Below are 15089 nucleotides of genomic sequence, written 5' to 3'. Positions count from 1 at the left end.
GAGACAGAGTGTGCAGTGCTGAATCCAAGTGGCAGACTTTGCTCTGCAGGGGAGGTGATGAGGGCTTGGACTGGAGTGTGGTGGAAGTAAGGGGGAGAAGGAGCACACTTGAAGAGCTCTGTCCAAGGGAGAAGCTCAGTTTTTCATTGGCTGAGCAGGTGAAGGGCAGAGGAGACAAAGATGGCTCCAGTGCTTTGTATGTTGAAGATGAGGAATTTAGGTGAGAGAGTGATAGCAGAGATGGGACTTGGGAACTCTCAGTACAGAGGGAAGAGTTAAAACACTGAAGGTGATTTTTCCAGTGCAAAAAGAGTAGTTCACCTTTGGAAGCCATACCCAGTTCAGAAGATGGTGAAAGAAAAGCCAGTGACTAAGTCAAGTTACAGTGAATTTGAAAGGTAGATGGAGAGCTGGGATGGTGCAGGCTTAACAAAGCTCATGGAGGAAGAAGGGTCATCAGTATTGCCAGCTGTGGCTTGGAGGTCCATAATCTAAAGATCTAAAGTTCATTCGATTTGATGAAAAGGCCATCGTTTGGGTAATGTAAGAGTATAACGTTAGTAGGAGGTGGGGATGGAGTAGTACTAGCTATTGGCCACTTTCTCCTCAGAGGTCATTAATAGGCGTTAATAGGAAAGAAATTTGACTCATAGTTAGCAACACTGTGTTTAGATCCAGTGACCACTGACTAATTTTGCGACCTATCCAAAACAAGCCTGCTGCAAAATAAGGCTAATAATAATAATAATACCTCCCACATAGTTTCATTATAGAAGTTAGAGATGATGTGTATAGATTGCCTAGTACAATGTCTGGTACGTAATAGGTGGTCAAAGAGGATTTGTTGATTGAATGGCATGGCAAGTGAGAGTGGGTATTAAGAAATTAGATCTTCATGGCCTCTTTTCTGTTTTGGAAAGGCAGGAGAGAAGCAAGTTCTATTAACTGCATAGTGGGAAAGAAGATGCTTTGTTAACTTAGAGAGACCTAGATTTCCACTGATGCTAGTTAATGGATAATGTACTGTGTTGTTGAACTTCTTCAGCGATGTCAGCATTTGAGCAGAGTAGCAATGAAGTAATGTATGATGGCTAAAGGTTATGGTGTCACTGAGTGAGTTGCAGAATTCAGGAGAGAAGAGATTTGGGTGGAAGTGGGATAATAATAATGAGTTTGCTTTCAGACCTGTTGATTCTGAGATATCTGTAGAAAATACAGGTTGAGATCTTCGGCAGGCAGTTGGATATATGTGACTGAAGATCTGGTCAATGGCCTGAGGTTGTAATAGTAAATTTTTTATAAACCACTGTAATAGTTTTAAATGTGATCTCCCACGTGTTGACATCTTTTGTAGAACCTGAACTAAACTGACAGTGTAAGTATATTTTGTATCTAAAAAAGCAGAAAATGATAAAAAAAAAAAAAAAGGCCCACTTTCTTATCTCTGTGGCAGAATTCCAGAAGACTACTCCACTTGGACCCTTCACAACCTGTGCACCACCATCCCAGCCAAAGAGCTGCCCATTGACTTGCGCGTGGCCTCTCGAGTGTATCATACAGCCGACAAGAAAGGCCACAATACTGTGCTTGGAGTATTTGGAACCTCTTTGTTAGATGATCGCTATACAGACGAAGAGCAAAGAGATAGGTGAGAATTCCACTGTTAATTTTGTCTTAAACTAGATTGAAAAGAATTTAGCCAAAGAATTTCTGCCTTTGAGGCTTAGATTCTGAAGACCTGCTTCTGTTCTTGGGCGCTAGGAAGGAGCAGTTCAGTTTTGGTCCTTTCTGTTCCTTCCCCTTACGTACACAGTCTAGGTCAGTGTCTTCATCTCCTGCTATTATTGACGTGAACCAGAAGGTAAATTTCGTTTAATGGTTTATAGTTTCCAAAGAGTGTCACGTGCATGGCCTCATTTGTTCTTTGTAACAACCTGGTGGAGTCCAGATGTAGGAATTGAAGCTCGTAAGAACCAAGCAACTTTGCCTGGCTTATACAACTAAGAACATCGCAGATTTGAGAGTTGAAGGCAGTTTTTAGATTTCCTTATCATTGGGCATGCTTGGGTTCAGGGATCATGTAAAAAGTCATATCTTCTGGAACTTTTCCCATTTCTCCTTGTGTCTCCCTTTCCTTTGGAACATGAGTATTCTTTTATGGTAAGTATATAACTTATAGCATCCTCAAATGGGAAAAGAAAAGGGAAGGGGGCTAACATTTACTCAACATGAACTATATTCCTTGTACTATGCTCTGTGCTTTGCATTTTTTCTGTTTAAATCTTCAGTCATAAGAAGAAGTCATAATTTCCATTTTATTCATGAAGAAACTTAGGCTTTATAATATCAGGTAACTTACCTCTAGATGTACTTCCCTGGTGGCTCAGATGGTAAAGCCTCTGTCTACAATTCAGGAGACCTGGGTTTGATCCCTGGGTCGGGAAGATTCCCTGGAGAAGAAAATGGCAACCCACTCTAGTACTCTTGCCTAGAAAATCCCATGGACGGAGGAGCCTGGTGTCCATGGGGTTGCAAAGAGTCGAACATGACTGAGCGACTTCACTTTCACTTTCACTTACCTCTAGATAATGATTAGAATTCAGATTTGTTTAACCTAATTTTTCTCAAAAATGCTTTTTCATTGTCACCCCCTTAAGAAGGCTTTTAAAACTTCTCCCCACGCTAATTTCCCCTCCTCATTAAATTATAATGCTCTAGATATATTGTATATCTGTTTATGGTACTGTGTGTATATCTGTACTTTATACATAGAAGGAGTAAACTTTTATCATCCCCTGCCCTCCTTAGCCACTAATTTTCACTCCCGTGAGGATGATATCACCTGCATACAGAGAATGCATACTCTAAAGTCTCTTGTCTTTCAAAAGAGCTGGTAGGAATCCTGAAAACTCATCTGTAATGCATTTTTTTGCATTAATTTTTTTATTGGAGGATAATTGCTTTACAGTTTTGTGATGATCTCTGCTGTACATCAACATGAATCAGTCATAATTACAAGTATATCTCCTCCCTTTTGAGCCTCCCTCTGCTACCCATTCTACCCCTCTATGTTCAGTTCCCTCAAACTTTACTTTTAGTCAAGATTGTAACACTTTACTGCCTTCTTTTAAGATTTAAAGTCATCTGATTTCCCTGCGTTTAGTAATCACAGTGACATTCAGTATGAATACCCCAAGGAAGGTCATTCTCATGTTTGTTTTCTGTCTAGGCAAAAAGATTTTTTAAAAAAGGATTTATGTATTATTCATAATTTTATGAATAAAATTTTATGTGAAGATTTTGGAAATTTCAAAATTGCTCCAGTTTCTCTGATAGATAATAGCAGTTCCATATAACTTCTTTGAAATGTCTTTTATTTAAAAGCCTAAAACTGAGAGTGGACATAAAGACATAAACATAGTCTAGTGGATATGAGACAACTATATTGAATCATTTCCATTGTCACTCTGCAAGCTAAGCATCCTTTTTTGAGGACTCACAGCTTATATTATTCATGCAAAGTGTTAAAAATACTGATTTCTTTCCAATTCTAAATTTTTTTTTCCTCAAGTAGATCTCACTTTCTTTTTCCCAGAGAGTCAATAAATGTTCTATTTGATGATGATAATTCTTGGCAATTTGTTCCTAAGTACCAAATAAGAAGTTAATTTAAGTAGTGAATATTTAATTCTCTGGCATCCATTTCTTGAGGATTATCTTGCTAAACATAGCTTAACCTTTTCAAAATATATCTGCCTGCTGAGCCTACAAGTTCAGAGAAATGTATATTTTTTTCTGCACTAATAAGTTGTCTCAAGAAAGGTAATTGTGAACACAAAATGAATACCTTTTCACTTGGTGGCTTTTTGGTTTTTCTGTGCAGGGAACAGTTAACCACAAAGCATAACACTTGTGGTTATACAGTTTAATGCTTTCTTAATTTTGCACATTGTAATTGTCATTTGTGGGAAATACCAAGGATACTTTAATGGGATAGTGTGGTTACATAAGTTTAGTTAAAATAGCAATCTACTGTTCAAACTTATGTTTATTTTGTTAAATAACAATTTTGATGAGAACTGTAAAAATATTCCATATTGATCATATTTTTGCATTTAAAGTTTCTGTATTATAAAGAGAAGTTTATAGACATCTAAGAATTAGGATTCTTAGCATTGAATTTTAGTGAATAGCATGGAATTTAGGTGAAAAGCCTTGTGAACATTTCTGTGTATACATGTATTTAAACCATAGATGGCATTCTATAGACTGATATTTTTCACTCAAGGTTATGTGTGAACGTTTAAATTATTCCATAATATTTGGTAACTTAACCAATCAGTAGCTTAAGAAAATTCCTTGGTATGGAATTACTTATTACATTTTTTGGCTTAAAAATTTTGATGCATATTGCTGAAATTCTCTCTGGAAAAGTTATACCATCTTATATCCCTACCAACAATTTATGACATTGTTCATTTCCTTTCAACCTGACCAAACTATTAATTGTCAGTTTTCATGATTTTTTTTCCCTAATTTGATGTAGAAAAAAATCTCTTTATTTGTTTTATTCATTTCTAATAAGATTGAGCATATTTTTAGATGTCTCTTGGTTATTTGTTTTTATCCTTTTGAGAATTACCAATTTGTCTTCTGTTATCATTCATCTTTTTCTTATTGATTTATAAGTGATCTTTCTATATTAAAGATTTTAACTGTTTGTCATATTAATGAAGACCTTAAAAAATTTTGTTGTTTGCCTTCAGTTTTGTTTATGCTGTTTTATGCCATACGGAAGTTTTACACTAATACAGAAGCAGTGAAAACTGGCAATAGTTTCCTTTATGTGTTTCTAGTCTTGCTGTCATTCTTAGAAAGGGCTTTGCTACACTTAAATATATTTTTCATATTTTCATGAAGTAATTTTATTGCTTTCTTTAAAAAACATTTAATCTTTGATCCATCTTTAATTAATTTTATAAGATTAAGCATTATTGTTTCCTTCCCAAATGACCAATTAATTGCACAATAAATTTATTTATTCAGTAAATCCTCTTTTTCTCACTAATTTGAAATGCCAACTTTTCATACCTTACATTGCAATGTGTCATCAAATTTGTTTATAGACTTACATTCTATTTTAGTGAGTTTTCTGTGTAAAATTGCATGTATATTTCGTTGACCCACCATCAAGAAAGAGAGAATGGGTGGCAAAAATGTTGTCAATAAACATTGACTGACCCTCTCAAGTCAGGTACCCCTCATAGCCAGCTTCTGGTGGTTAGCCCTCAACTGAACTTCAAATTACAAGGGAAATTTCTAGTCATATTTTAGAAAAACATGTGTAGATGGTTAGTTCTATACATTAAAATAGCAGTCATGACTCCCACAACAAAAATTGGAAAAGCAGAGGTTAAATGTCAGAAATCAAAGTTTAATTTCATTTGTTATTTTGCTATAAAATAAGAATAAAAATACAAATATGCAAGCAAATACACAAAAGGACAACAATTATTCAAGATTTTGCCATCCAGAGATAATACTTTTCTTCAGTATATGATTCTGGACTTTGTTGTTTGCAAATAAATCATATGGAGCAAAACTTGGGTAATGCTGTGTAAATAATGTTTTGTAACCTGATTTTTAAAGCTTATTATGCCATAATTATCTTTCTATGTCATGAAATGCAGGTCTGAATAGTCATGTAAATTGATCAGTTTTAAAAAACTTTTGTGTGCTTACTGTGTGGCAGGCTTTGAGTTAGGCACTAAATAAGCATCTGTGAGGAGCTTCCCTGGTAGCTCAGATGGGAAAGAACCTGCCCGCAGTGCAGGAGACCCAGGTTCGATCCCTGGGTCAGGAAGATCCCTGGAGAAGGGAATGGCTACCTACTCCAGTATTCTTGGCTGGAGAATGCCATGGACAGAGGAGCCTGGAAGGCTACAACCTATGGGGTTGCAAACAGTTGGACACAACTGAGTGACTGACACAGTTAAGAATCTGTGAACACAAGAAACAATCTCTGCCCACAGGGAAGTTGGAGATTAGCAGAGAAGAAAGGTGGTGAATTAATTATTGTGAGTTTGACAGTTAATATGCAGATGGGCAGTGTATAGAAGCAGGTTTTCAATTTATCTGGGGAAGATTGAGGAAATGATACTTAAATTGAAATCTAGGAATGAACAGAAGATAGCTTGGAAGAGGGGAAAGAAATTTTTTAGTTTCTTGCTACTCCAAAGTATAGTTCACAGATTAGCAGCATCACCATCACCTGGAAGCTTGTTAAAAATACAGATGATGTGTATGCAAGCTGAGGTTTGAGAGTCTGTGCTGTGGACAGTTGGAACCCATTTGAGAATTAGAAAGATGTCCATCAGTAGAGGGTAGCAGGAGCAGTGATGCCGTTGATTCTGGAGAGGACACAGGGTCAAGATTATGTAGGACTTACAGATGCTCTCTGTGTGTCTATGAGAGCATGTGTGTGGGGACTTGGGGGAGAGATTCTTATTCACAGTGTATTGAGAAGCCACTGATAGGATTATTTGAGGGGAAATGACATGATCAGATTTGCTTTAAGATAGCACAGTCCTCATCATGACTTCTCAGTAGCACCTGGCACAGTTGGGCACGTGCTATTCCTTACAGCACCTTATCGCTTGGCCTTCAGGACTGCAGTCTCTCTTGGTTCCTGCCTCCTTTGCTGTGTCTTCTTAGTCTCCCATGCTGGTATCTCCTCCTCTCTTGATTTCAAAGCATTGGAGTACCCAAAGCTTATCCTTGGATCTATTTTCTCTTCTGCCTGTACTCTCAAGGTGATCTTATTCAGGACCATGGCTTTACATATGATCTATATGCTGATAACTATTATTAACTAAGATAAATGATTAAAGACTGTAATTGTCCTTATAATAACCAAAAGCTGGAAACAACCTAAGTGTCCATCAATGGAAGACTTTTTATAGTGCATCCAATGATGGGCTGTATTAGAATTGTGGCAGAATAAGTTAGCGCTCTGCGTACTGAGAGGAGTTAGAACCAAGTATATAAACAGATGTGTGATTATACACAAACATTTTTAGCATGGAAGAAGATTCAGGAAACTGTTAACTGTGATCCTTCTATTTTCCTTTTATATTTTACACTAAATTGATAAAAAGTGAAATTATACTTTGTCTTATTTTTGCTTTATTTATATGATAAATGAAAGTGAAAGTCGCTCAGTCGTGTCCAACTTTTTGGGACCCCATGGACTATACAGTCCATGGACTTCTCCAGGCCAGAATACTGGAGTGGGTAGGCTTTCCCTTCTCCAGGGGATCTTCCCAACCCAGGGATCAAACCCAGGTCTCCTGCATTGTAGGCGGATCCTTTACCAGATGAGCTATAAGGGAATATATTTGTCCTTTACTTTTTAATTTTTTCTAAGTTATTTCCCTTATAGATTGCATAGTATTGAATATTTGTTAAGCCAATCAGAAATTAATTTTCTTATAGTCGGCTGGATCATCCCATATTCATTTATTGTCATTATCAGATACACTTGGTAGTATTCTTGAAAGGTGTTGGAGGTGGGAGAGGACAGGATTGGAAAATTTTGCCTCTATGGTTTCATTTGTGATTGTTGAAACTATTGTACTAGAAGCCAACCTTTTCCTATTGAGTTTTCTATGTGGAGAGATTACTCTTGACTTTTTTTCTGTGCATGCACGTATATTACTTATACATACATTTTACAGAAAAGACATTAAAGATGTTATCTTGACATTTATAATCCTTAGAGGATTTTTATTTTAAAACCGAAGGACAGACATATGAGTAATTATTTTGACTTATTATCTTTACTACTTACAGCGTACAAATCAACTATACAAAATGTACTTCCATTAGGAAGATTTTATCTGGCCCCCCCCATCTTGAGTAGGGTAGCAATATCTGAAATGGAAAACAGAATTTTATCTAGTAGAAAGTCTGTTGAGGTGCATTTATTGCATAGTTTATTATTAACAACCGCTCTACGCAGTAGATGAAATCATTCTGTTTCCCAGACGGAGAAAAGGAGGTTCAGAGATTGACCAGTTCATATTTATAGAGCTGGTGAAAGCTGGGACTCAGACCCAAGTCTCTCTGATCCTAAATGTGGTTTCCATTATATCACACTGTTTTTTTAAAATTAATTTTCTTTGGAGTATTGTTGACTTACAATGTTGTGTTAGTTTCTTCTTAGTTCCCCTGGTCCAGGATCGAACCTGTGCCCCCTGCATTGGGAGTACAGAGTCTTAACCACTGGACAACCAGGGAATTGATGTATATATTCATATACACACACATATATATGTATATATAAGTTCACTGTTTTGTGAATTTATAAAAATCCCTCTAACTTTTTTTCTGTTTCAATTCCAAATACTGATTCTCATCTTGTTTTCAGAACCAATCCTGATATAAACTAGGAAGGATCATATTTTACTCACCCTTGATGCTTTGTATTTGGTCTGTTATAACCCAATTTTGAAAGTAGGGTTTATGCTTATTAGGGTGGGGATTTTATCTTGTATCATTTGTTCCTTCTTAGGAACTGAAGTTCTGTTTCTGAGTCCTGGGCCAAAGCTGGCGCCTTGCGCACTGAGGGGACTTTTCTGGTATTAATTGCTTAATTATGGAAAGCTCTCACCAGCTACTACCTGTATTTGTACTCCGTGTCACTGGCTGCTCCCGTCCCCACACTGGAATGTGCCATCATCCCATGTTAGACCTTTCCAATGTCACTTGCAGTGCTGTGGTCAGTAGCTCTGCATTTGGGATAGTATGTTTGTCTTCTGCTCCACATTTCCTTCCAGTGTGGGTATCTGGGACTGACTTTCCCCACCATCCCCGTGTCCTGCATTGTCTGCCATTCCCCACCCCTTACTTGGCCTTGTTCCTTGCCACATAATCCAGACAATGACCCAAGGTATTATACTGAAGAATATAAGACCTAAGCCCCATTTGAGGTCTCGTTGGTGATATGTGTGACAGAAGCACATATATAAGAGCTGTAAGAGACCTTGGCCTTCCCCTTGCCTCACCATCTCATGTTATAGATGAGGAAACAGAGGCAAAATTTTGCACCCCAAATCACAGTAGGTGGCAGTTAGGACTAGCATCATCAGTAACCTCATTTAGGTTTTTGTTAATTCATTTTCAACAAGTAGCCCCCATACCTAAGTTAGCCTAAAGCATACTTTAAAAAATAAATTGGGATGACAAACTTATGTTAGTACACATTATCAATATTTGATAAGATTAGTATGTTTTTGTTTTTGTATGAAAACGCCAAAAAATTTATTTGGAAATTTGCCTGATTTCTTATCTGCCAACATTTAGTAGCTCAGCTGGTAAAGAATCTGCCTGCAATGCAGGAGACTTCGGTTCAATTCCTGAGTTGGGAAGATCCGCTGGAGAAGGGATAGTCTACCCACTCCAGTGTTCTTGGGTTTCCTTGGTGGCTCAGCTGGTAAAGAATCTGCCTGCAATGCGGGAGACCTGGGTTCAATCCCTGGGCTGGGAAGATCCCCTGGAGAAAGAAATGGCTACCCACTCCAGTATTCTGGCCTGGAGAATTCCATGGACTGTGTAGTCCATGGGGTCACACTCCATGGGGTCGCAGAGTCGGACACAATTGAGCAACTTTCACACAAAAATGTCTGAAAGTAAAGCAATGTCATTCCACCAGATGTCACTGTTTGCATGTAGCAATGAAGTTATAATGATTAAAATAAAATTCCCCCTTCCCTAATTATATTTGTATAAAAGATTCTGCATAGTTGTACTCTTATTCTTCTTTGGCTTATTCTTCTTTAGATTTATTATTTTATTGAAGACTCTGTTTCCTGAATTTTCTAAAGTATCGGAAGTATTCATTATCTCTGCTATAGATTTTAAAGACTACTAAGCAAAATTATTTGTAGATTAGTATCTTCAAGAAGGTGAGCTCTTAAAGTCTTTTCTAGACTTAGAAGTTTGCTTTTCAAACAACATTCTTTTAAGTTACTGTTTTCTAAGTTGTGGATTGTGACCCAGTAAGTGGGTTGTGCAATCAACTTAATGGCTTGCTATGAGCCCCTTAAAGAAATGGGTGGGTGGGATAGAATATTGCATGTAAGTATTACTTTGACAAGACTTTTTACATGAACGCTAAAACTATCTCTGAACACATCACTGAGCTGCATAAAAGTGGCTGTGAGCTTTATCCTGTGAATGCTCCCCAGGCTTAGTACCCCAAGGAGCACAATGAATTTCCTGAGGAAGGGACAGGGAGGATGTGATGTGTAACTTCTCCGTTGTTAGAGTCGCACCAGGGAGGGGAGAGGGTCGCTGGAGGGAGAACCCTCCATGCATCACCGGATGGAGCCTGCAGTCACTTTTATGTAAGTCACAAAAGATGTGGGTGAAGATTTTTAAGAGTGCTCACAGCCTAGAGCAAATGTTCTCCAAACTTCTTTTAACTTGTAATAAGAAAACCATTTTATATCTCTGGCCCCATGGGAGATCAGTGTTGACCGGGAACGAGCTTTAACTCGCTCTGAGAGAGATAGGCTTGTTTGCTTCATTCAGTCCTCTCGGTCATAATAACAAAAATGATTGTAATATCAACTACTTAATGTATTTTTCTGAACTTAGTGCAAACTTGTCACATATATTATTTTTAAGCATTAGATGCTGAAAGATCCCATCACTGTTGCCATTCACAGATGAGGAAACGGAGCCTTAAGAAGAAAATGACTTACCCAACACAGCACATCAAGTGGCCAAACTAAAGCTAAAATCCTGGTTTTTAACTTCATTCCAAAGGCTAGCTCTTCTCACTGTAACAGTGCTTTCTAGGCTTCTCCTGAGGATAAGGACCACCTGAAGTGTTTAAGTGATCTTGGACTCTATCCCAAACCAACTGAACTAGAATCTCCAGAGGAGGTATCTGGGGAACTATAGATCTGACTAGCATCCCAGAATATTCTTGTGATGAGACTGTTGGGAAAGACTGCAGTTTATCAGTGCTCCTCAGACTTCACCGTGCATCAGAATTAACTGTAGGGCTGGTTAAAACACAGAAGGCAGGGCTTCTCCCCAGACCTTTTGATGGGACTCAAGAATTTTAATTTCTAACAAGTTCCTATGTGGTGCTAATGATGCTGGTTAGCGAATACCCCTTGAGAATCAGTGGAGTACATCATGCCAACCCATGATTCTCAGTTTCTCAGGACAGGGTCTGGGCTGGCTTTGGCTGTGGGATTTTTCAAGCCCAGTGTTAAACAGTACGTATTCAGTATCTACTATATTCATGGGAGACAGGAAATGAATAAGAATCAGTCTTCCCCTACCCCAGCTATCCTGTAATCTGCTGTGAAAAACACACAGAACAAAATGCAGCATATTCTATAATGAAATTGCAGATCAAATGCACCGGGAAACTAGGGAGGCAGAGATGAATTTTTGCTGGGCAGAGGGACATTTGTAAAGGCCCCATGGAATAGTTGAGACCTCAGTCTTATTTTCAGTGTTTTCATAGCCGCATTGTATTGTAGTTATTGTAGTTCAGTTTTCCTGCTTCTCCTGCAACACCTAGAGTAATCTAGAGCATCTTTTTCACAGTGAAAGATTGGGCTGGGTATTGGGGAGGGAAGTAGAATTGGTAAAGTAGGTGATGCCCAGGTGTGGAGGACCCTAACAGCCAGGCCCAGAAGCTTGTGTGTGTGTGTAGCCATTAAAATATTTGGAAGAGGGTAACTGACAATAACTTTGGTACCAGTCTGTAGCATGGATTAGAGGAGGGAAAGTTTGGAGGTGAGGGACAGCAAAGATGTTATCACAGGACTCAGTTGAGAGAAGAATGCAACAGGATGGAGAAACACTGGAGGGAGAAGAGTCAGGACTAGTGATTACTGCTGGGATGAGGGAGAGGTTGGAGATGAAGAGGTTTTCAGTCTGAACCACTGAGATAGTGGTGATCTCCAAAGGGGGGATCTCTCAGAAAGATTGGTTCTTTTCTCTGGAAATTAAGAAGGAAGCAAGGAAAATTCAGACAAAAATTTCAAAACAAATGATTCATTTTTGTCAGACAGGAATAATTGCTAACCTTGGGTAGACTTTCCACTAAGATCCCAAGTTCATAATTACCAGAGCTAACTATGCACTCTAAAATGCCCAATGACCTCTTTCACTTTCCTTCCAACTAATCAGAATTTCGTTCGTTCTTCTTTTTTTTTTTTTTTTGATGCACATTTGGGATATGAAAAGACAGTAATATGTAAATGATCCTGACCACTTTGTTTTTGGCTTCAGTTCAGTTCGGTTTAATCGCTCAGTTGTGTCCGACTCTTTGTGACCTCATGGACTGCAGCACGCCAGGCCTCCCTGTCCATCGCAACTCCCGGAGTTTACTCAAACTCATGTCCATTGAGTCAGTGATGCCATCCAACCATCTCATCCTCTGTCATCTGCTTCTCCTCCTGCCTTCAATCTTTCCCAGCATTCAGGGTCTTTTCAGATGAGTCAGTTCTTCACATCAGGTGGCCAAAGTATTGGAGTTTCAGCTTTAGCATTTGTCCTTCCAAAGAATACTCAGGACTGATTTCCTTTAGGATGGACTGGTTGGATCTCCTTGCAGTCCAAGGGACTCTTAGGAGTCTTTTCCAACACCACAGTTCAAAAGCATCAATTCTTTGGTGCTCAGCTTTCTTTATAGTCCAACTCTCACATCTGTACATGACTACTGGAAAAACCATAGCTTTGACTAGTTGGACCTTTGTTGGCAAACTAATATCTCTGCTTTTTAATATGCTGTCTTGGTTGGTCATAACTTTTCTTCCAAGGAGCAAGCATCTTTTAATTTCATGGCTGCAGTCACCATCTACAGTGATTTTGGAGCCCCCCAAAATAAGTCTGTCACTGTTTGCACTGTTTTCCCATCTATTTCCCATGAAGTGATGGGACCAGATGCCATGATCTTAGTTTTCTGAATGTTGAGCTTTAAGCCAACTTTTTCACTCTCCTCTTTCACTTTCATCAAGAGGCTCTTTAGTACTTTGCTTTCTGCCATAAGGATGGTGTCATCTGCATATCTGAGGTTATTAATATTTCTCCCTGCAATCTTGATTCCAGCTTGTGCTTCATTCAGCCCAGTGTTTCTCATGATGTACTCTGCATATAAGTTAAATAAGCAGGGTGACAATATATAGCCTTGACATACTTGTTTCCCGATTTGGAACCAGTCTGTTGCTCCATGTCCAGTTCTAACTGCATACAGATTTCTTAAGAGGCAGGTCAGGTGGTCTGGTATTCCCAACTCTTTAAGAATTTTCCAGAGTTGTTTTGGTCCACACAGTCAAAAGCTTTGGCTTAGGGCCAGATAAAAATATAGCAGTGCCTCAAGGTAGCTTCTTAAGTCACCCCTCTCCTCCCTGATCTTCATGCATGTACTCTCTTGGCTCATTATTCTAGACAAGGCAATATCCCACTCTTTTGTTTTTGCTGGATATATCAGTGAGGATCCAGTTGCAGAAAATAGGAACATTTTTAGCTATTTTAAGCATAAAGGAATCTGGTAATGGGAATATGATGCTTGAAAAATCAATGGAAAGATTGGAAGAATGGGCTGTCGGCAGGCTGGACTTTCCAGAGATGACTCATGTAGCACGTTTAACTGGCTTCCGTGCCTGCTGCTCCTTCTGGTAAGAGTCAGGAAGGTGGGAAAGCTGGAGGCCAACCTTGGCAACATACCACTTTAGCTGAGACTCAGCGATCATGTGGCTTCTCCTGCCACAGCTTTTGACTCTGGAGATACGCCATGTCTGTTTGAAACATTCACTGGCAAAAAAGTCTACGCATAAAAGATGTAACCGGAAGGCTGCTACAGAAGAACTCAGTGTTGCCACGACTGCTTGCCAGTGGGAACATGAGAGCCTTCTTCTAGATTGTGTGTGAGTGCATCTGGTTAGTAGATCCTAAGACATATCTCAGACACTGGCTGCAGGAGAGTCGTCACCTCTCCATCCTCAGCAGTTTGGGAAAGCATATTGGATTGGATGTTGAATGACAGAGTGCCGTAAGCCACTGTGCTGGGACTTGAGCTTTATCTTCTCTTTGAATTCAGATATTTAACTGGGTGAGATAGGAAGCTTTTTTCCCCATGAACCTATTTTGGCAAAGCTCTGTCTCCTCCAGCCTAGCTTTGGGTGGGCCTGATTTTTAAGAGCTGGTTTAATATGATAGAATCCGAGGATTTCAGCATATTGTTAAGTGCAGTCAGTGTGGTGTGTGTATGCTTTGTTTTCACATTTGGTGGCTCTGAAGTGATTGTTCATGTAATGGTATACCAAAACATTTGGGGAACATTGGCTCCACTTTCAAGTGAAATTGAAATATGGCTATAGTCAGTGTAGTTCCACTTTATATTCATTTTACATATTTTGCACAGTGTTACAATACAAAAATTAATGTTATTTCAAGCCATCTGTAAGTCAGTCATTAATGACACATTTTGCCTTCAGATTTTGATTTCCCTCATCTCTTGGTTTAATTCAGGCTTTTGTTGATAAGTTTTAAACCTCCTATGTATATTCTTCTTACATATATATAGTTAGTTGTTGTTAAGTTGCTAAGTTGTGCCTGACTCTTTTGCGACCCCATGGACTGTAGTCTACCAGGCTCCTCTGTCCATAGGATTCTCCGGGCAAGATTACTGGAGTGGGTTGCCATTTATTTCTCCAGGGGATCTTCCCAACCCAAGGATCGAGCCCACATTTCCTTCATTGGCAGGCAGATTCTTTACCTTTTGAGCTACAGGGAAGACATTCTGAGCTGCTATGGAAGCCCTATATATAGTTGGTAGCCCAGAAGTAAAGACCTAATGCCATAACAGTTTTCTGTTCATCCTGGCAAGATATGAATCAAGAAAGAAAAACGTTAATGTGAGCAGGCAGTTCTGCTTAGGCTGATGCTTTGCCTTGGGCTAAGAAATGAAACCATTTCCCATGAGCTTGGAGTGGGGAGCAGGTTAGGAATCAGAAGGTAGAGAACTTTTAACCTCTCTTGTAATGAGACTTTCATAGAGT

The 15089-nt window shown here is 38.9% G+C and overlaps 1 protein-coding gene across 1 annotated transcript in view; it reads left to right on the top strand.

Moving 5' to 3' along the window:
- Nucleotides 1-15089, top strand: part of TTC6 (tetratricopeptide repeat domain 6) — a 175590-nt gene that overhangs the window by 64859 nt on the left and 95642 nt on the right. Inside the window, exon 5 of the mRNA XM_043490117.1 lies at nt 1454-1648. Within this exon, the coding sequence (XP_043346052.1) occupies nt 1454-1648 (195 nt within the window). The remainder of the gene's footprint in view (nt 1-1453; nt 1649-15089) is intronic.

Source organism: Cervus canadensis, chromosome 17, assembly GCF_019320065.1.
Source record: "Cervus canadensis isolate Bull #8, Minnesota chromosome 17, ASM1932006v1, whole genome shotgun sequence".
Lineage (NCBI taxonomy): Eukaryota > Metazoa > Chordata > Mammalia > Artiodactyla > Cervidae > Cervus > Cervus canadensis.
This window is presented reverse-complemented; position numbering and strand designations above follow the sequence as displayed.